Source organism: Carcharodon carcharias, chromosome 12 (assembly GCF_017639515.1).
Source record: "Carcharodon carcharias isolate sCarCar2 chromosome 12, sCarCar2.pri, whole genome shotgun sequence".
Taxonomy (NCBI): domain Eukaryota; kingdom Metazoa; phylum Chordata; class Chondrichthyes; order Lamniformes; family Lamnidae; genus Carcharodon; species Carcharodon carcharias.
Genome location: NC_054478.1, coordinates 80,161,560 through 80,183,886, shown reverse-complemented (window position 1 = coordinate 80,183,886; position 22,327 = coordinate 80,161,560). Strand labels below are relative to the sequence as shown.

Genomic DNA, 22,327 nt, shown 5'->3' with positions numbered 1-22,327 from the left:
TCCATGTTAATGTTCAATAAAAGTATGTAGATCATTCAGATAATTCAGCATTAGATAAGAACATAAATAAGAGCAAGAGTAAACCATAGGGCCCCTCACCGCTATTCAAGAAAGGAGAAAGTGAGAAAACAGAACTGCAGGCCAGTTAGCCTGACAGCAGTTGTTGGGAAAATATTGGAATCTGTTATTAAGGAAATAAGTCTTAACAATGCACTTAGAAAATCATAGTATAATCGGACAATGTCAACACGGTTTTACGGAAAGAACGATCATGTTTGACAAATCAAGTTTTTGTGGATTTTTTTGTTTGTTCATGGGATGTGGACATCGCATATATTGCCTATCCCTAATTGCCCTTGAGGGCATTTAAGAGTCATTGTTGTGGGTCTGGAATCACATTAGGCCAAATCAGATAGGTATAGCAGATTTCCTTCCCTAAAGGACCAGATAGATTTTTACAACAACTAGCAACGGCTTCATGGTCATCATCAAACTTTTAATTCCAGATTTTTATTGAATTCAGATTTCACTATCTGCCATGGTGGGATTTGAACCCAGATCCCCAGAGCATTACCCTGGGTCTCTAGATTACCAGTCCAGTAACAATATCACTATGCCACCGCCTCCTCCAGATGTAACTAGTAGGGTTGATAAAGGGGAACCAGTAGTTGCAGTATATTTGGATTTCCAAAAGACATTCGATAAGGTTCACACAAAAGGTTATGCACAAGTTAGGGGCTCATAGAGTTAGAGTACTATATTAGCATGGATAGAAGATTGGTTGACAGGAAGTAAAGAGTAGGGATAAAAGAGGCTTTTTTAAATTGGCAGACTGTAATTAGTGGAGTGCCGCAATGATTGGTGATGGGCCTCAGCTATATCAATGACTTAGAGAAAGAGACTGAAAATAATGTATCTAGGTTTGCAAATGTTGCAAATCTAGGTGGGAATGTAAACTCAGAACACAGAGGCTATGAAGTGATAGATACAGTTAAACAAGTGGACAACAAGGTGGTGGATGAAATATGATGTGGAAAATGTAAGGTTACTCACTTTGGTAGTAAGACTAGAAAAGCAGAATATTTTTTTAAGAGGCGTGCAACTTGCAAATGTTGATGTTCAAAGGGACTCTGATGTACTTGTACAAGGAACACAAAGTTAGCATGTAGGTACAGCATGTAATTAGGAAGTCAAATGGCATGTTGGTCTTTATTCTAAGGGACTGGAGTGCAAGAATAAGGAAACCTTGCATTGAGAGGTTGTTCCCCCTGGCTGGGGAATCTAGAACGTGAGGGCACAGTCTCGGATAAGGGGTTGATCAATTAGAATGGAGATGAGAAATTCTTCACTAGTGGGTGTTATTTTTAGAATTCTTTATCCCAGAGGGTTTTGGAGGCTCCAAAATTGAAAATATCCTGGAGGGGGGATGGGGTGGGGTGGGATTCCATTGACCAGAAATTGAACTGGATCAGCCATGTAATACAAAAACAGAATTACCTGGAAAAACTCAGGTCTGGCAGCATCGGCGGAGAAGAAAAGAGTTGACGTTTTTCCAGGTAATTCTGTTTTTGTTTTGGATTTCCAGCATCCGCAGTTTTTTTGTTTTTATAGCCATGTAATTACTGTGGCTACAAGAACAGGTTGGAGGCTAGGAATCCTGCGGTGAGTAATTCACCTCCTGACTCCCCAAAGCCTGTTCACCATCTACAGAGCACAAGTCAGGAGTGTGATGGAAAATGCTCCACTTGCCTGGATGAGTGCAACTCTCAGGAAACTTGGCACCATCAATTATGTGGCACCATTCGAGTAAATATCTTGTGTACCCTCTCAAAGGCCTTGACATCCTTCCACAAGTGTGCTGCCCAAAATTGAATGCACTACCCCAGTTCAGACCTAACAAGCGTTTTACAAAGCTTTAGCAGATTTTCCTTCCTCTATTCATAAAGCCAATTTTTTTTTAAAACAGTCCCCAAGTTGTCCTGCTGATTCATCATGTACGCTGAAACTGGAGTTATGATTGTGCAGTGCCAAACCAAATCCTGGAATATTAAGATAGAGCTAGGGCCACCAAGGGATGCACAAGGACAGTTGGGATGGGAAAAAAGTGCCAGCAATGCCCATAGCTCATGAATGAATAAGAAAACAAGCTAAGTTTACAGGCAATCATGTGAAATGGCAGAAATGTTTAACAGTTACTTTGCTTGAATTTTTAACAATGAAAAAAACATGGTAGATGCAACATCAGGAGAGGAGATCAAAAGAACATGTTGATGGATAATTCATAAACTTGACAAGCTAAATGCATAAAAATCCCAGGGCCAGATGGATTGTTATTTATCTGTCTATAGAATACTAGCTACAGTGTCATATGACAAATCTCTATGAGCATCCCCACAAGAAAAAAGGTTTTTGAGCTCCAATTGGTGAGAAGCTGGGGTTGTTCTTCTCTGGTTAAGAGGAGATTTTGTAGAAGTGTTCAAAATCATGAACAACTTTGATGGAGTAGATAAGGAGAAACTGTTTCCAGTGACAGATGGGTTGGTAACCAGAGGACATAGTTTTAGTGTGACTGGCAAAAGAACCAGAAATAACATGCAAATGTTCTTTTACATAGTGAGTTGTGATCTGGGATGCACTACCAGAAAGACTAAGGGAAGCAGGTTCAGTAGAAATACGCAAAAGACAATTGAATAAATTCTTGAAGGGAAAGGATTTTCAGGACTATTGAAAAATCCAGGTGATGGACTGTTTGGGTATGTCTACCTAAGAGCCAACTTGGCATGAGGACCTTCCAGGCTATCATGCCCTCCTGTGCTGAATCATTCTATAATTAGATGATTTTAACATACATGCCCATGAAAAAAGTGAACTTTCCAACTTCATTCATACTGACGTATTCATCAGTATAGATACGGGAATTATTGATTGACATCTAGGCAGGACAGAGACTGGGTATTCTGTGGTGAGTAACCCCTTCTGACTCCCCAAGCCTGCCCACTAACTACAAGGTGTAAGACAGGAGTGTAATGGAATACTCCCCACTTGCTTGGATGAGTGCAGCTCCAAAAATACTTGAAGTTTGACACCATATGATGACCAGCGGCCTCTACCATCTGGAAAGACAAGAGCAGTAGATGCATGGTAGCACTATACCACCTGCAAGTTCCAAGCCAGGATGGTGTGTAGTTTGGAGGGGAACTTGCAGGTGGTGATGACCCCATGAACCTGGTGTCGGTCCCTTGCAACTGATGCCCTTGTGCTTCTAGGTGGTATAAGTTATGTATTTGGTACGTGCTGTTGAAGGGTCCTTGGTGAGTTCCTGTAGTGCATCTTGGAGATGGAACACACTGTTGCCACTGTACATTGGTGGTGGAGGGAGTGAATGTTGAAAGTGGTGGATGGGGTGCCAATCAAGGAGGCTGCTTTGTCCTGGATGGTGCTGAGCTTCTTGAGTAGTGTTAAAGCTGTAATCATCCAGGCAAGTGGAGAGCAGTCCATCACACCTCTGACTTGTATCTTGTTGATGGTAGATAGGCTTTGGGGAATCAGGAGGTGAGTTACCCTCCACAGAATTCCTAGCCTCTGACCTGCTCCTGTAGCCACAGTATTTATATCGCTGGTCCAGTTCAGTTTCTTGTCAATGATAGCTCCCGGGATGATGTTAGTGGGGGATTCAGCGATGGTAATGTCATGGGGAGATGGCTGGATTCTGTTTTATTGGAGATGGTCATTGCCTAGCACTTGTGTGGTTCAAAAGTTACTTGCCTCTTAGCAGGCCAAGCCTGAATATTGTACAGGTCTTGCTGCATATGGGCATGGTCTGCTTCAGTATTTGAGTTGTGAATGGTGCTGAGCATTGTACAATCTGCAGCAAACGTCCCCAATTCTGCCCATGTGATGGAGAGCAGGTCATTGATGAGCAGCTGAAGATGGTTAGGCATAGGAGACTAGCCCACTAGCCTGAGGAACTCCTGCAGTGATGTGCCAGGACTGAGATGATTGACCTCCCCAACAACCACAACCACCTTCCTTTGTGCTATGTATGATTCCAGCCAGTGGAGTTTCTCCCTAATTCCCAATAACTCCAGTTTCGCTTGGGCTTCTTGATGCCACACTTGGTCAAATGTTGCCTTGATGTCAAGGGTAGACATTCTCACCTCGCCTCCTGTGTTCAGCTGTTTCATCAATGTTTGGACTAATGAGGCCAGGAGCTGAGTTGCCCTGGTGGAAGCCAAAGTGAACATCAGTGAGCAGGTTATTGCTGAGTAAGTGCTGCTTGATAGTTGTTGACGACACTTTCAATCACTTTGCTGATGATCAAGAGTAAATGACAAGATAGATTAGCCCTGCTTTTTGTGAACAGGACAATCCTTTGCAGTTTTCCACATTGCCTGGTAGATGTCAATATTATAGCTGTACTGGAATGGCTTGGCTAAGGGGCCAGCTAGTTCTGGAACATGGATCTTCAGAACTATTGCTGGAATGTTGTCAGGGCCCATAGCCTTTGCAGTATGCAGTGTCTTCAGCTGTTCTTGATGTAACGTGGAGTAAATCAAATTGGCTGAAGACTGGCAACTGTGATGCTGGGAACCTTGGGAGGAGGCTGAGATGGATCGTCCACTCGGCACTTCTAGCTGAAGATTGTTGCAAATGTTTCAGCCTTGTCTTTTGTGCTGGGCTCCCCCATCAATGAGGAGGGAGTATTTGTGTGAGTATTGCTCCAAATATCCCTATTCAATCAGCTGAATTGTCTATCCTAGCCACATTTTGCAAGCATGTCACCAGTGATATGGTCAACAAGGAACATTCTGTATAATTCCGTGATAGAAAAAACAAGATTGGCTTCTACCCTATTTGTCATTATTTCATTAGAGTGAAAATGTCTGATGATGAGATGTATTCTTTGTTCAATATTGATATGTGAGTAGACTCACTCATTATCCAATATCCCCAAAGCTATTCTGTAGATGTGCCACTCCCCACCATCTTTGCTTGGTGGCATTCATCACTATTTGAGTAGCTGGTTGTTATAGTCATATTCCCAGAATGTTTTTTGCCCTGGGATTACCGGAGCTGATTGGTCAACTCAGTTATTACACAGGAAACCATCGGCAAAGAAAAGTTCAACTCCAGTGATCCCATAAACCTTCATGGTTTCTAAATGGTAATGATAACTGTTACAAAGTCATGCTTCATAAAAAATTACTATGAATTTACTATCAGGGAACCACTGATTAATTTACTGAAGCCACATTCCAGTGACTTGAAAATGACGCTCCTGAGATGGCTGCAAATTTGCATCACTGATCAATTCTAAAGCCATTAAGTGGAGCCAACTATCTAGAAAACCTCAACAGAGACAATTATCTTGAAGGAGTGTGAAAGGGATTATCTTATAACCCATTCTCAGAACATCCTGACAATCACATGGTTGGGTAATACGCATTAGATGTAATTACCTCGGCCAATGAACACTAGCTGAAAAGGAATCCACCCCAGCCATAATCTAATCAAGTCAAAACTATCCACCTGGAATACACTAGCCATAACAATATTTGGGTAACTGTCAATTGGAGAGAGGATCATGTGACTAGCCAGCTGCCTCTTTTTATGTTTAAGGGAACTGTTTTCTCCAGACCAGTGGCTGAAAGAGAAAAGACATCAAAGTGGCAAGACCCCTGTGTGGGTCTTGCCAGATGGGGAGAGAGAGAGGACAAGTTTGAACCCTGTCTGCTCTTTGACTATCCATGTACTGTAGACAGAGATTTTAGAAAGAACTCAACCAAGCAGTTGCTATTTTCAGAAGAATGGGTAATTCATCCTGCTACATCATTAAACTGCCTAGAAGCCAGGACGAGCAGGACCACTCTCCCCCACTCGTTGTTTGACTACAACAGGTTTATTTTAAAGAGGATGTGTTTGTTAATTCAGTGAACGTTTAACTGTTTAGGATCCACCCAAGTCATCAACCTGCAAGAGCTGTATCACTTAAATCTTTATTGGACTTTTAAGTATCACTTAATCTATCCTCCCACTGCCTAACTTGTCTGTGTGTGTGTGTGTGTGTGTGTGTGTGTGTGTGTGTGTGTGTGTGTGTGTGTGTGTGTGTGTGTGTGTGTGTGTGTGTGTGTGTGTGTGTGTGTGTGTGTGTGTGTGTGTGTGTGTGTGTGTGTGTGTGTGTGTGTGTGTGTGTGTGTGTGTGTGTGTGTGTGTGTGTGTGTGTGTGTGTGTGTGTGTGTGTGTGTGTGCACGAATGTTGGAATATTTTGATTATTTTTCTTAGACCGGGTTAAGTAAAATAAATACAATCTTTTCAACAAGCTCAAAATCTGTCTGTGTCTTTGTAGTCACAGCACCTAAACAGTTAAACATTCACTGAATTAACAAACACATCCTCTTTATAATAAACCCGTTGTAGTCAAACAACGAGTGGGGGAGAGGGGAGCCATTTGACCCCTCACCTGATTGTACCATCACCACCAAGCCATGATAATGTTGTGGTCTTCGGCTATGGAGAGAATACACAAGGCTGAATGACTACAAGTTGTTATGGGAAAGGCAGGAATGTTATGTTCTAGTTTAAACTATTCATCTTTTATAAAACCATACTTTGTAATGTGGTCTGTATTTGCTGCATTGCCATGTGAGCAATCACTTGGCAGAAAATTCAAGAATCTTAAGTAGCAAACATCCTGAAATCACTCTGTTGCTAAATCGAAATTTAATGATTTAATGAAGACCCTGGAATTTGAGGAAAACCCAAAGAGGGACACATGCACTCGTAGTTGAACCTGCAATGAGGCGGCTGATTGATTCTTGAAAACCTTGTATCCTTAAAGCTTGTTGTGGCCACCCAGCCTCAGGGAGACTTGAGATAATGACCATTATCTTAAACTTTTTCTTGTGGAGTGATCTGCTCAATTCTCTGAGATCGAAGATGGAATAAAATTAGTTTAAAACTCTCTTTCCTGATCAGATGAACTCCCTTGATTGTCAGAAATTGTAATCTCGCATGCCAGAAGACCAAGCTGCTGTATTTTGGACATCAACTTTAAGTGGCTGCTACGTTGAGGGATTCTGTGAAAAGCCCTCAACTAGACCTTTGTAGCCTTAGTCACTGATTTTTCAAATACCTGCTGACAAATTGTGTGTGAGCATGTACCACTTCTTGTGCAAAACACGAACACTCTTGCAGGGTTAGCCATGGCTCAGTAGGTAACACTCTTGCCTAGAAGTCAGGAGGGTTATGGGTTCAAGTTCCATTCCAGCACAGAAATCTAGGCTGACACTGTAGTGTAGTACTGAGGGAGTGTTGCACTGTCAGTGTTGTCTTCCAGAGGAGGCAATTAAACAAGGCCATGTTAGCTCTCAGGTGGATGTATAAGACCCCATGGCATTGTTCTGAAGAGCAGGGGAGTTATCCATCCGGCTGATATTTATCCCTCAATCAGCATCACTAAAAGCAGATTATCAGGTGTAATCACATTCCTGTTTGGGGGACCTTGCTATGTGCAAATATCATTGTTTCCAGCATTGCAACAGTGACTATACTGCAAAAATATTTCACTAGCTGTAAAGCACTTTGGCCATCCTGAGGTCATGAAGTGTACTATTGTAAATACAAGTCTTTCTTTAGCCTACCTGCGAATCCAGCTTCTTGGACTTGTGACTGAGGAGTGAAACTAGTTTACTTGAATGCTGGAAAGAACAAATTGATGCTGCAGGGTGTAGAAAGTCCTTGTATATTACATGCAATGTCTGCAAAATGCCTTTATTTTATTTTTACCCATGCACAGAAAAGTGTGAAGAAGCAAATTTCTAAACTCATCCTTTTTAAATTGTATGCTTTTTGTTGACTGCTTGTTGAGGACAAGCTAATGACAAGGACTTGTACACAACAAGCAGCGAATACCAGTACTGGGAATGGAAAACCTTTTTTAACTTTTGGCATCAAGGGTTTGCATCTGGTATTCCTAATCAAGCACAACACAACCAAATGCTGGGTAATCTGCCACAACAATACGTATTTCAATTCTTCTTTCGGGTTTGTTAACCAAATTTTGAGGTGGTTTTTGTTATGGAAGATATGTTTAGGCACTTGATTGAGACCACTCGAACTTAATTTAACAAAGGACCTTTTGAGCTGGCAGGGAATGGTTCTTTTCTTGTCATCAGTTTGAATAAACCCCAGATTAAGAGCTCACAGATGAACAGAAAATGTGTTAATTTCTTGTTCCAATCCACTCCAAATGATTATATTTTCTATAACTAAACATTTTAATCAGTGGTGCTTCTAATCATTAAACATGTAGCCATTGAAATATATTTTTCTGTTTTTTGCAAAGCTTCCAAAACTGCTGGGGAATGGGAATGTAGCAACACTTTCAAAACCTGTGGTAAGTTGGTACACTAAGTTAAATTATTAAATAAATTAAAAGGATTCTCATAAATTAAAATAATTTAAGTTTGAGAGCGAAGAACAGAAGTTAAATACAAATTTGTATGTCCGCATGATAAAGGAAGTTTAAACTGTATTGGTGGACATTTGAAGTGTTTAATATGTTTAACCACTGATTAGCCCCTCTCAGTACCCATGATATACTGGAATTTTCTTTTTGACCTTAGTGAGAGTTAAAGCTATTCCAGCTAATAGATGAATTTCTCACCATGAAAGCTGCTAGATTAGTTTCGGTCTTTCTCCCAGTGCTCAATCCAAAAGAAACTGAAAGGAAGATTTATTTGTTATCAGTATCCTTCAGGCAAGGCTTTGATTTTGCCTGTGAGATAAATGTAACTAATTATTAGCTAATGTAGGAGCACCAGATGGTAGGGTTTTTTCCAAGGAACGTTGGGTGAAGGGGGTGAGAAGGCAGGGAGTTAATGGTACCAAAGATTGTTGTGATATTGGACAATGTGCCTTGTGGTCACTTTGGGCTGTTTTGTTTTACCCAGGGATATATACTTTGTTGCATTGCCATTTTAGGACCACACAGCTTAATGAAGGGGGCCTCCTGCAGCAGTCCAGAGGGCCATCAGAACCAGAGGCTCCACTCCCCAAGAAGGTCAACCCTTGGCTCCAGTGATCCAAATGGAGGGGTTTCCCTGCACTCAGAGGGACCTACTGCCTTCCCCACCCCCTGAAATATTTATTTTTATGCCTCCAAGCATCTCCTCACGATCTCCTACCTGCCTTAGCAACACCCATCTCTTCCAATGAGGTTGTCAAGGCTCTAGAGCTGTGGCCTTTGATTAAGCTAGCAGAATTAGTAGGTAGCCTCTGGGGACATCACTGAACCATTCTTATTACTGACAAGTCTAGCCTCGGGAGCTGCATTTGGCCCTGGCATCAAGGTCCCGAAGTCCATGGCAAAATCAAACCGTAACTTTACAGTCGTGCAGAGTGAGATAATTAAACAAAGCAGGAGAGGCAGTTGGCAGAGTGAGGGGAGGGGGAGGGGGAATGGGACTTGAGCGAGGAAGGAAGAGTGAGGGGCTAAGGGAGAGCAGGGACTAATGGGAGTCGATATTTGCGTCTGGAGAAGAGAGCCATCAAGGGTATTTTCAGTCGTGGAGGGTGGCAGGAGTAGATGTGGGTAATCGCATTTGTGTGGGGGTGGTTGAGGTTGTGTTTGTATGTGTGTTGGTGGTGGTGGTGCAGAATAGAGTACCAGAGTACTTCATGTGCAACGTTCTATTTTGAACTGCAGTGATTACTGTTAATGAAGGACAAGTTAGTTTGGCTATGTCGGTTGAGATGGTATATTGCTTCTCCAAATGTTGCCATGGGGTCTTTTACATTCACTTGAACCACTGGAGGAAGCAGATTGTGTCTCTTTTTATTGTCACTTTCAAAAGTTTATATTTCCACCAATGCAGCATTCTTGTACTTCACTAGAGTTTTGATTATCTGTGCAGGTTCTGAAATTGGGGTTGAAATCAAAAGCCAAACTCTAATTGCAAGAGTGCTTCTATCTAGTCATATTGAGAAAATTAGCTAGATTAAGTTTTTTTCCCACCTTGGGTTTAAGTCTAAAACGTCTTGTCTGAAAATTAAGTGTTTTACTGACTTTTTAAATTGCAAATGTCTTCGCAAACTCTTTTAATATTTCAGATTTTGATGAGGCTGTTCCCGAAACCAAGCGATTAGACACGAGTTCACACAAAGCAAAAGCCCTGCTTGCTTTAAAAGTTAAAAGACAGCCTCCATCTAGGTTCAAACTAAAGGAATCTTTTGGAGCTGGTGATAATTATGAATATATACAGGTAAAGACAGTATAAATTGATATATTTTTGACAAATCATTTCTAATACAACCTGTTTAATCATTTTTGCACTGAATTAATTAGAATTAAACAAAGTAGATAATAAAACAACTTAGGAATTTAGTATGGGTCGAGTATCCTTTATCTGTAAATATTAAAACCAAACGCATCTAAAAGCTGCACTATTTTTTAAAACCTCATCAACTTTTAGCACAGGAAGCCTATGACCCATGACCCGTGTATTTATTATTCAGTGGCACGTCTTACTTTTCTAGCCATTTTATTCACTTTAGACTATAACTAGCCTAGGCTTTGGCCATTGTAATGTAAGTAGGCCTATGTGCAGTATCCAAAAACAGAAATTATCTGAAATCTGAAACGCAATTGGTTTCGGAAAAAGGATACCTGACCCTTACTCAAAATGAATTATCAGATAATTTACAATCTTAGAAGTTTGCCATGTAGCAAAAGGTCATTTGGATTATTATACTTGAGAATATTTTGCTATGGTGATCTTAGAGCCCTGATCTTGCCCCATTGCCTTGTATTTTCCTCTGCTTCAAACATCTATCCAGTTTTGCTTTAGAAAATTGGATGGTTTCTGCCTCTACCACTCACTGTAGCAAGATATTCCATATTCTAACAATACTCTGTATAAAGAAATTTATCCTAACCTATTCCGTCTCTATTCCCTCTTGAATTTTTAAATTGACGGCCTCTCATTACTGCTCCTCCAAACAGAGGAAATGGCCCTTCCCTATGCATTTGATCAAAATTCTTCATAACTTTAAAAACTTTCATTAAATCTCATCAGCATTCTCTGCTGCGCTGAAAATATCCTAGTGCCTGAAGCGTCTCATCATAACTATATTTTCCCCTCCTTAGTATTATCCAGGTGAATTAATGTCCATCCTATATTTGGCACTAAAACTTGACACTTAACTATAGCCTAAACATTTCTTTGTCAATTCACAATTATTATTTTACTGTTGTACTCTATGCCCCAGTATTAAAGTATTGGTCTAAGAATGTATTTATCTACTAATTCTTTCATGGAATTGTATATTTGAACAAAAAAAGGTGTCTATGTTTGTCCACATTCTCTAAAGTCTTCCCATTAAGTAGCTCCTCTCATTTCTTTTTTATTTTCTTCCCAAAATGCATTGCATCACTTAATCTACATTAAATTGCACCTGCTAGTTGTCTTGCTATTTTGAAAAATTTTCTGTCTTCCTAAATCGTTCATAGTGTCAATTCTCCATTCCCAAAGATATATTTATTCCATGTCAAGTTCAGTGTTCAGTGATTCCAGTTACACCACAGGTTAAATGTTCTCCAGTATTTCCTGTTTGCCAAACCTCTTGGTGCTATCAATTTTTGAGATTTTTTTCCTCTATATCCATTCCAAATTGTCTACATACACAGAGAACAAAAGTGGATCTTATACTGACCTTTTGGGCATATTGCATTTCCAGGCCTTTGCTATTTTGGACAACATCCATTTACACTAACAGTGTGTTTCCTATCTGTCAACCAGCTTTTTGTCCATGTTATTACATTTCTTCTTATAAGCCTGAACTTCTAATCAAAGGAGGGAACTATAAACAATTTTGCCGAATACAATGGATCATTGATAAGAGTGCAGTTTGTAAATAATTGAAGCCCCAGCATTTGGTCCCAGCCTGGCACTTTAACCCCAAATCAAGTTGATACAGCAATCCTTTAGGATATTGGCCTTGACTCTGAGGCGCAATTCATTTGTCCTGTCTCTTCTCCCCCAGAACCAGTCTCAGATGTCCCAGGAATCTAATGCCCTCCTTCCTGCAACATCTCTCCAGCCACACATACATCTGTCTGCCCTCACATTTTTCTGCTCAATAGCATGTAGCACTAGGAAGAATCCAGAGATTGCTACCTTTTTGAAGTCTTTCTTGCTAGTTTCCTTTCAAGCTCCATGCATTCCATGAACTTGTCCCCCAAACCACTTTTGTCAATGTGATTAACCAAGTCAACATGGGAAAGATAGAGGATCAAATATGTAATCAAATTTCAGAAAAGTGTAAGAATAATAGGGCAGTAATAGTACGGGATTTTAATTGCCCAAACATTAACTGGGATAGTTTTAGTGTGCAAGATAGGGAAGGAGCAAAATTCTTAAGCTGCAACCAGGAGAACGTTTTTTTAGCCAGTGCATAGCCCAACAAGGGAGAGGGGCAGTTCTGGACTTAATATTCGGAAATGAGCCCAGGCTGGTGGAAGGCATATCAGTAGGGGAGCATTTTGGAGATAGTGACCATAACTCAGTTAGATTTTGGATAGTTATGGATAAGGATAAGGTTGGGCTGGGAATAAAAGTTCTAAACTGGGGAAAGACTAATTTTTGTAAGATGAGATGCGATTTGGCCCAAGTAGACTAGGAGCAGCTACTTGCAGACAAAACTGTGTCAGAGCAGTGGGAGGCATTGAAGGAGGAAATAGCAAGAGTACAGGGCAAATATGTTTCCGTAAAGACAAAGGGCGGGACCAATTCCGGAGAACCCTGGATGTCAAGGGACACAAAGGTTAGGATTAAGAAAAAAAGAGAAGCTTATGGTAGATACTGAGGGCTCAATATGGCAGAGTCCTTAGAGGAGTATAAAATGTGCAGAGGAGATCTTAAAAAGGAAATTAGGAAAGCTAAAAGAGTGCATGAGAGAAAGCATTGGTGGGTAGAAAAAAGGAAAATCCAAAGGAGTTTTTTAAATATATAAAGAGCAAGAGAATAGCTAGGGAAAGAGTAGGGCTAATTAGGGACCATAGAGGTAACCTGTGTGTGGACCCGGAAGACGTGGGTGCAGTCCTCAATGAATACTTTGCATCAGTCTTCACAATGGAAAATGATGATGCAGATATAGACATTGAGGTGGAGGACTGTGAAATATTAGAGGAAATTAACATAGAGAGAGAGAAGGTACTAGCGGGTTTAGCGGCCTTAAAAGTGGATAAGTCCGCAGGCCCGGATAAGATGTATCCCAGGCTGTTGAGGGAGGCAAGGGAGGAGACACAAGGGGCTCTGGCAGACATTTTCAAATCCTCCCTGGCCACAGGTGAGGTGCCAGAGGACTGGAGAACTGCTAACATTGCCCCATTATTAAAAAATGGAGGATTGGATAGATCAGGAAATTACAGGCCAGTCAGTCTAACCTCAGTGATGGGGAAGTTACTAGAAGGAATTCTGAGGGACAGAATATACCTGCACTTGGACTGACGGGGATTAATCAGGGATAGTCAGCATGGATTTGTTAAAGGAAGGTCGTGTTTGATCAATTTCAGTGAATTTTTGAGGAGTGTTGATGAAGGTAATGCATTTGATGTGGTCTACACGCACTCTAGCAAGGCTTTTGATAAGGTCCCTCATGGCAGACTGGTCAAGAAAGTACGAGCCCATGGGATCCAAGCCAAAGTGGCACGTTGGATGCAAAATTGGCTGAGAGGCAGGAAGCAGAGGGTGATGGTAGAGGGATGTTTCTGTGACTGGAAGTCTGTTTCCATTGGGGTTCTGCAGGGCTCGGTGCTGGGCCCTTGCTGTTTGTGGTGTACATAAATGATTTGGACTTAAATGTAGGGGGTATGACCAAGATGTTCGCGGATGACATGAAAATTGGTAGAGCGGTGAATAAGTGAGGAGGATAACCGTAAACTGCAGGAGGATGTCAATGGACTGGTCAGGTGGGCAGAGCAGTGGCAAATGGAATTCAACACAGAAAAGTGAGAGGTAATGCCCTTGGGCTAATAAGGCAAGAGATTGCACTATGAATGGTAGGACCCTGGAAAGGATTGAAGATCAGAGGGACCTTGGTGTGCACATTCGTAGATCCTTGAAGGTAGCAGTGCAGGTGGATAAGGTGGTTAAGAAGGCAGACGGGATACTTGCCTTTATTAGACTAGGCATCGAATACAAGAGCAGTGAGGTTATGCTGGAACTGTATAAAACGCTGGTTAGGTCACAACTCGAGTACTGCGTGCAGTTCTGGTTACCACAGCATAGGAAGGATGTGATTGCACTGGAGAGTGTGCAGTGGAGATTTACCAGGATGCTGCCTGGGCTGGAGGGTCTGAGCTATGAGGAAAGATTGGATAGGTTGGAGTTGTTTTCCCTAGAGCAGCAAAGGTTGAGAGGGGACCCGATAGAGGTGTATAAGATTGAGGGGCATAGATAGGGTGGATAGGAAGGCACTTTTACCATTAGTAGAGGTGTCAATAACCAGGGGGCAGAGATTTAAGATAAATAGATAGAAGGCTAAGAGAGGAGTTGAGGAGAAATCTTTTCACCCAGAGAGTGGTGGGAGTCTGGAACTCACTGCCTGAAAGGGTAGCAGAATCAGAAACTCTCGTAACATTTAAGAAGTATTTAGATATTCATTTGTGTTGCCATAGCCTCCAGGGATATGGGCCAAGCGTTGGAAAATGGAATTAGTGTATTCAGATCTTTGTCAACTAACGTGGAAATGATGGGCTGAATGGCCTCCTGTGTTGTAGACATCTATGAATATCAAGATTAAAGATTTTCCATGATTATTTAATTGTTCTTGTTACAAGCTCCTCTTATTTCTTGATTAATTCTCTGCGCACTAATATAGCTACCAATTGAGGGCCTATAAACTGCTCTCACCTGTGTTTTCCATCCCTTGTTATTTCTTACCTCCACCCATATGATTCTACTTCTTGCTCTTCCCAGCCAAGATCCTTCCTCAGGTTTGGTCCTTATGCAATCCTTTGTTATGAGGGCTACCACCCTCTTCTTCCATTTTGTGTCTTTTCAAAACGTTAAGTATCCTGGAATACTTAGCTGTCAGCCTTGGGCACCGTGAAATCACATCTCTGTAATGGCTATGAGATTAAATGCATTTACCTGTTTATGTCATTCATTCATCCATGTTATAAATGTTTGCATTCAGTTAAAGCCCTTTCAATTTTAACTTATCCCAATTTTCCTTGAGTTGACCTTATTCACTGATGCACTATTATCATTAAACACTCTTGTCCCTTCCTGTTGCACCCTGCTTTACCCAAATCACCACACTGCTCTATGGCTTTGACTTTCTTATTTATGTTTATAAATTTCCACTCACTTGGACATCCCCTGTCCCCATTTCTTTAATTTAAAGCCCTCTGTATAGCCCTCGTTATTAGGTATGTTCAGAATTTTGGTATTTCTCAGCTGAGGAGAACTTGTTGTGATATCGGGTTATTGGACATCATCGTGAATTCAATGCAAAGCAGATATTATTTTAGAACACCAATGTTGTAAGATGGTATCAGAGCACTGGGCATTGTATTATGACTCCAGTTTGGAGAAGCTATTGCTTGAAATTTTCAAAGTTCAATACCATCCATTTTTCAAATTAAAATTTTCAAAATGTAAGAAAGGAAATTAGTGTTTTATATCAGCATTCTAAGTACCTCAAGAAAAGTTTACTCTTGATCTCTGGACAGAATCATCTATTTTTCCTTAAGTTACTTGATCTCCCTTTTGAAATGGCTATCTGGAGAAACTGAATTTGAGTGACCATTGCTAAATTTTCTATGACCATTTTACTTTTACGTGGTTACTTATTTTTAAAACACAAATATGTACATATTAGCTAACCAGTTAATATTTTTTCTTTTCAGAATAATGAGGAAATTTATGAGGAGAATGACGAAGTCCAGCAAGCAGAAGTTTCATGTGTCCTGAGTAGCTTGGATTCTTTGCAAGCTATTGAAGATATGTCTGTCCCTGGGCCAGATGCATCAATGAAAGATGAAGCTTTAGATGAAAAGCATGAAGTGGAGAGCACAACCAGCTTGCATGATCGAAGCTCATCTGCATCCCCTTGCTCCTCTCCAGTTCACAAGATAGATGAGAGTAGCACAAGCTCAAAACACTCTCTTTCTAGAGTCACAGCACCTTCAAGTTCTCCTACATCATTTCTTACAAAGATAAAGAAACGAGAATCAAAAGGCAAAGGGAAAGAGACCAATGGTAAACCAATGTAATGATCTCTGATCATTGTATACAACTGAAATGTCCATGTAGAGACTTCATTGGCTGCTTTTATGAGCATGTCCAGTAATTCTGAGAGATGGTTGTGTCGTAATTGAAATAAATTGCTGTCAAAGTTAGAATATACAGTGTATTTTAAGGGTGTGCATTAAGATATTCATTTCAGACTATTCATTTTTCATCATTTATTTAGCACAGGGCTCACTTAAGGTTTTGCTTCCTATGGTTTCAATCAAAATACCCTTTTTATTTGAGAGAAATTTTGTAATGGACAGTAATGCACTTTTACTTTGAGCTTTGGTGAGAGTGAAGGAGCAGAGGAAAGAAGATGTGAAAATCTTCCACTTCTAAGACACATCCAATACTGAGGAAATTATCCATACTGGAATGATTTTAACTCCTAAATCTTTACTTTATAAATAATCTTTGTTTTGATTTGAGACAAAATTCCATTGAATTTTTCCTGCTGAGCCCTTGGTGGATGTAAAATTTGAATATATCCTGCTATAGAAGATCGATGGGTTGTGATGTATATTCTGCGCTACCTTTTATATCAGCATTGGATTTTGGCTTTATTCTTGGTAAACTAATATTAGTTCCTTTTGAGCATGCATTGTTGTGATCTCTGGACTTTTACTTTCAGAACCATGGCCATGGTGTTTGCTAGCTGCAGACAACCTTACATGAAGTCACATGAGTTAATATTTGCACTTTTCCCAAATATTGGATTTGCACCCAAAATAGACCATGTCGAGAGGTTAATAGGCAGCAGCGTTATCTGTGGCTCATTAGATAGCGCACTCGCTTCTGAATCGAAAGGCTGGAGGTACAGTTCAACTCCAGAGAGGTGAACACACAATTTAGCCACATGGCAGTGCAGCATGGAGGGAGCGCTGCACTACCGAAGGTGCTTTCTTTCAAATGAGAGGGTGTACCAAGGCCCCATCTGCTCCCGCAGGTGGACAGATGATTCCATGTATTATTTTGAAAAAGAACAGGGAGTTCTCCCTCACTTTAGTCGACTGCATTCACTGCTCCCAATACGGTCTCCTCTACATTGGAGAGACCAAACGCAGACTGTGTGACCGCTTTGCGGAACACCTTTGGTCTGTTCGCAAATGTGACCCAGACCTTCCTGTCGCTTGCCATTTCAACACACCACCCTGCTCTCATGCCCACATGTCCATCCTTGGCCTGCTGCATTGTTCCAGTGAAGCTCAACGCAAACTGGAGGAACAGCACCTCATCTTCCGACTAGGCACTTCACAGCCTTCCGGACTGAATATTGAGTTCAACAACTTCAGATCATGAACCCCATCCTCCATCGTCACCCTCTTTTTGATCCAGTTTTTTCTAATAATTATATATTTTTTATAGATATATTCTTTTCCCACCTATTTCTATTATTATTTTTTAAATTTATTTCCATCCGTTATTTTATCTCCACCTTTCAGCCTATTTCGCTTCCTTCCCCCCACCCCACCCCCACGAGGGCCATCTGTCACTTGTTCATCCTGCTTTCTACCCTTAATGTCACCATTAGCACATCCTTTAGCTAATATCACCACCGTCAACACCGCTTTGTTCTTTTGTTTATGACATCTTTGGCAATCTCTCTTTGCCTCTACCTATCACTGGCCCTCTATCCAGCTCTACCTGTCCCATCCCCCTTTAACAGTTTATATTTCACCATATTTCTATTCCTGTTTAGTTCTGATGAAGAGTCATACGGACTCAAAACGTTAACTCAGTCTTCCTCTCCACAGATGCTGTCAGACCTGCTGAGCTTTTCCAGCAATTTTTGTTTTTGTTAGGGAGTTCTCTCTGATGTTTTGGCCAATATTTATCACTCAATCAATATTAATAAATCAGATTATCTGGTTGTTGTAACTTTGTATTTAAGACCTTAATGTGCACAAACTGATTGCCATGCTCCTAGCAGTACAGCAATGACTGCACTTCTAGCAGTACTTCGTTGATTGTAAAGCGCACCGGAATGGCCTGAGGCTGTGAAAGACAATTGCTTTCAATACTTCAGGGCTAGTGAGAGGAAAATAAGAGCCATTTTTTTGATTGCTATCCAATGATGCTTGTTGGAAAGTACATGGATGTTAGAAATGTTTGGCTATGATGCTTTGCATGACTCAGTAACCTGTCAGCAATTCATTGTCTAGGTTCATCCACTAGCTACTTGGGTTGGGAATGGAGGTGATTGGTGCTAGTGGAATTATTATTCAGCATGCATGATAAACTTCAAGAGAAAGCAAAAATTATACAATTGTGCATGCAATGAACCGTATTGGTCTTTGCACTGGATCCCAATCAGATCTCTTTTCTTCCTAAAGTGTTGGTGCAAGATGAAAAACACAGAGAGGCATCTCCTGTGGTTGTCCCGCAACCTGCTCTGGTTGGCATGTTTGCTTTAGCGATCATTAGTTATGTTAACTGCACTTGTAATTTTTAGCATATAAATCAGAATATATTTTGAAGCATTTTGAAATTGTGCATTTTTTGATTGCTATACACCACTATGCCTTGTACACTTACTTGATTATTGATAACTTTTAAAAACAATTATTAATTGGGGAAAAAAATTAGCTCAATTATTTTATCTTGACAGAAGGCAAGAAAAATGAAGAAGAAACATCCTTTGGGAATGAAAATACATCAGGAAAGCTTAAAAGAAGATTTGCTGATTTTGGGTATGATTTCCATTGCCTATGAGAGATCTTTTTTGTGTGATTGTCATTGTAATCATTTAATAATAGATACTATTAATAATACCTTTCTCTTGCATGATATTTCAAACACAGTCGGGAAGTATTGAATCTTGGGTTGCTTGATTCTGAGCTTAAGTTTCCCTCTCCAAGTTCATTCTATGACTAAATTCAGTTTCTTTCATCTAAGTAGCATTGTTGTTTCTGTCCCATGTACTACTTCCTGTACAGGAAACTTTAGTTCATGTCCTTATTACTTCTCCAGCACTTTTCTTGCTGTCCACTGCTAATGATCTCTCCATAAACTATAGTTTATCCTGGATGCTACCTCTTTCATTCTCATCACCCATCTTATCCAAGCATCCCTTATCCCAGCTAACAATTTTAAGCTTTTGTTTTTTTTTTCAACTTTAAGGAGTTGATGATCAGCCACAGATCCCATTCCTGAACCCTTTCCAGAACTCCTGTTGAAAGTCTGTGTGTGTGTGTGCCTGAAAACATATTCAGTATTGGTTATGTTCAACCCTGCAATTAAATAATTGAATAGTCTGCCAGTATTCATAGTTGGCTCTCATCATGGGTATCATTTGATCTCTGTAGTCTAATTTTTTTTAAAAAATTTGTTAAAGTCTGGCTTCCAATATTAAATTAATACATTGAAGTTAGCAAATTCAATTCAGATAAAAGATGTAAGCTGCATACTCATAGCTTGGTATTAGATCTTAACCTACATATCTTGAATCTTAAAACGGATCAAAACCTGCTGAACTATCAGAGGTATTGTGTATTTGAAAAACTATGGCACTGATGAGTCACCTGGGCCACTTTCATGAAGAGTTGACATAGAAACACAAAATAGAAGCAGTAGTAGGTCATTCAGCCCTTCAAACGTGCTCCGCCATTCAATATGTTCATGGCTGATCCCCCATCTCAACACCATCCCGCTCTCTCCCCATACCCCTTGACGCCTTTAGAGTAGTACTGCTGGAGACATGAGGGCAAGTACCTGCTCACAGTGGATGAGGAGGATGTTGTCACTTGGTAAATTAGGATTGTGGGGGCCACTGTTTGTGTGCTGGGTCCCTATGATTTACACTGCTAAATCTTAACTTCTCTCTGCAACAGAATCATAGATCCACTTTTCCTCCTGTGATCCAAGCTAAACCTATAAGAATGTGAAAACACCTTCTATTAGAATATGGTTTTAGGCACGGGGAGAACAAAAATCAAGGCAACATTTGGGGAAGTAAAGCTACTTTAAGAATTCAGAACATCAAATTCAGAACATAATTTGGGTTTATTATTAGTAGGCAATATCCACTGATTAGCAGTACTTGTGAATACATACAATGATTTCTCATGGTATAACATTTTTTTCTCCTCTCTTACCCCTTTTTCTGCATAAAAAGTGGATTAAGAAAATCTGGTGGAAAAGGCAAGAAATTAGATAAAGAAGATCGTAGAACTTCTCTTGATAGCAGGTAATCTGCTATAATTACACAGTTGTAATCTTTAACTGCCTCAAGTATTCAGATTTTAAATGTTCAAATATTTGTGAAAACTGTGTAACCCGATGGTTCCCTAAATCATTGCCAGTGGAGTTTGCTTGCATTTTGCGTTTATAAAATTAATAATTTTGGTAGGGTTAGGCATTGCATGTAGTTTTCTCAGCCTGTTGATTAATTCATGTGACTTACATGTAAAGAATAATCTCATACTTTTTTACTTTTGTGTATGACAGGGGATCTAAAGAAATGCTTGAGTGCTCAGGTGGTAACCTTTCTGCTGCAGAATCAGTCACATCCATACCAACTTGCATGCCTTTTTCTTGGTTTGGGGATAGTCGTAAGGAAGCTGTCTCTTCCAACAGCAGTCTTCATTCACCTTCAAATTCACATGACATCTTTTGTGAACAGGACAAGGAGAAGCCTAGAAGTAAAGTGAGTTGAAAATAATTGCTACTTGTTCCTTTCTTACAATTCAGGTGCTTTCATGACCAGGTAGTCTCTTGATGTAAATTTGTTTTTGAATAATTAACAGAATATTGGTACTGATTGGTTTCATTGCTGTATTGTAGCACTGGAAGGAATATTTAGGGGACTGAAAGATGCTAGTTATGTGTCTTCACTTACTTTGCAGAAATAAGTTATGTATATAAATGTGACATGGTGCCAATTGTACTCCTATAGTAGGTTATAGACATAACTGTCCTGATTGGGTTTTGAGTAACACAAAGATAGTGTGCAGGAAACAATGCTGTTCCTATTCTTTGAATTATTTTATTTAGAGTTCACCTTATATTTGTATTTTAAATAAAGGCTATACTTAGAAAAATACAGCTTTGTTCTTAAATCCCTCCAGAGCTTCACCCCCACCCTCCACCTGTAATCTCCTCCAGCCCCCCAACCCCCTCCAAGGTACCTGTGCTCCCCGACTGCTTGTGGCAGCTTGAGCATCCCCGATTTTTAATCGCTCCACCATTGGTGGCTACGCTCACCTTCAGTTTCCTAGGACTAAAGCTCTCTTATGGCAGAGAAACCTCAATACTAAGGTGGTTTTTGCTTTTGAGTTGTCCAGATCCAAGGTCTGAACATTAAACATTGCATATCTCTCTCCTATAGAGAATAATGTGTGACAGGGATTGCGTGAAAATAATCTGAGACATTCTGACAATTTCAATGGCAAGACTTTGTAATCCCTTGCTTTAAAATATTGTCTTCAGTGATTAAAAGTGTAAGTTTGGCTTACTGCAAATGCATGTTGCAGTCCTGTTTTCTACTTTATCTCATCTATCTGTAGTTAAGAAAACTCTCCTTTATGGAAGCAGAAGATGGTAAATTGGTAGGGCACTACATTTCCGCGGATGAGCATGCTTCTCCACAACAAAATAATGTAGTAATGTTTTGGACAGGAGTACCTTATTACTTTATCTAGCCAACTTTACTGAATCACCTACCAGTTTCTTTACTTTGATTCTGGAACTAATAGTTCTATACCTGCTTTCCTTATAGTTTATCATATGGCTCTTTTTCAAAATCTGCCATTGCTTTTTGCTGCATTAATCACACAAGTAATCTGTTCTGCACTTATTTTACTGCCTTACTAAAAACAGTATTGCCCAAATTTTGTATTTTCTTTGACACGCCTAACTTAATGCTATGATCCCTAGTCTTCAAGTCCACTTCCCATCAGAAGAACCTACCTCATTCCAAGTCCTCTATTAAGTGTTCTCTCATTGCCCTTTTGTCTAGAGAATAAAGTTCCAAGGCAAACTGTAATTTTTCGCCCCTGTGTTCCTTTCCTGGATTCATTCCAATCATGCA

The 22,327-nt window shown here is 40.2% G+C and overlaps 1 protein-coding gene across 4 annotated transcripts in view; it reads left to right on the top strand.

The window, feature by feature from the left end:
- LOC121284984 (neurabin-1-like) overlaps nucleotides 1-22,327 on the top strand; it is a 111,562-nt gene that overhangs the window by 65,239 nt on the left and 23,996 nt on the right. For all 4 annotated transcript variants that reach the window (XM_041201032.1, XM_041201029.1, XM_041201030.1 and 1 more), the window contains 6 exons: nucleotides 8,346-8,396; nucleotides 10,112-10,263; nucleotides 15,915-16,266; nucleotides 18,908-18,989; nucleotides 20,414-20,485; nucleotides 20,746-20,944. In XM_041201032.1, the coding sequence (XP_041056966.1) occupies nucleotides 8,346-8,396; nucleotides 10,112-10,263; nucleotides 15,915-16,266; nucleotides 18,908-18,989; nucleotides 20,414-20,485; nucleotides 20,746-20,944 (908 nt within the window). The remainder of the gene's footprint in view (nucleotides 1-8,345; nucleotides 8,397-10,111; nucleotides 10,264-15,914; nucleotides 16,267-18,907; nucleotides 18,990-20,413; nucleotides 20,486-20,745; nucleotides 20,945-22,327) is intronic.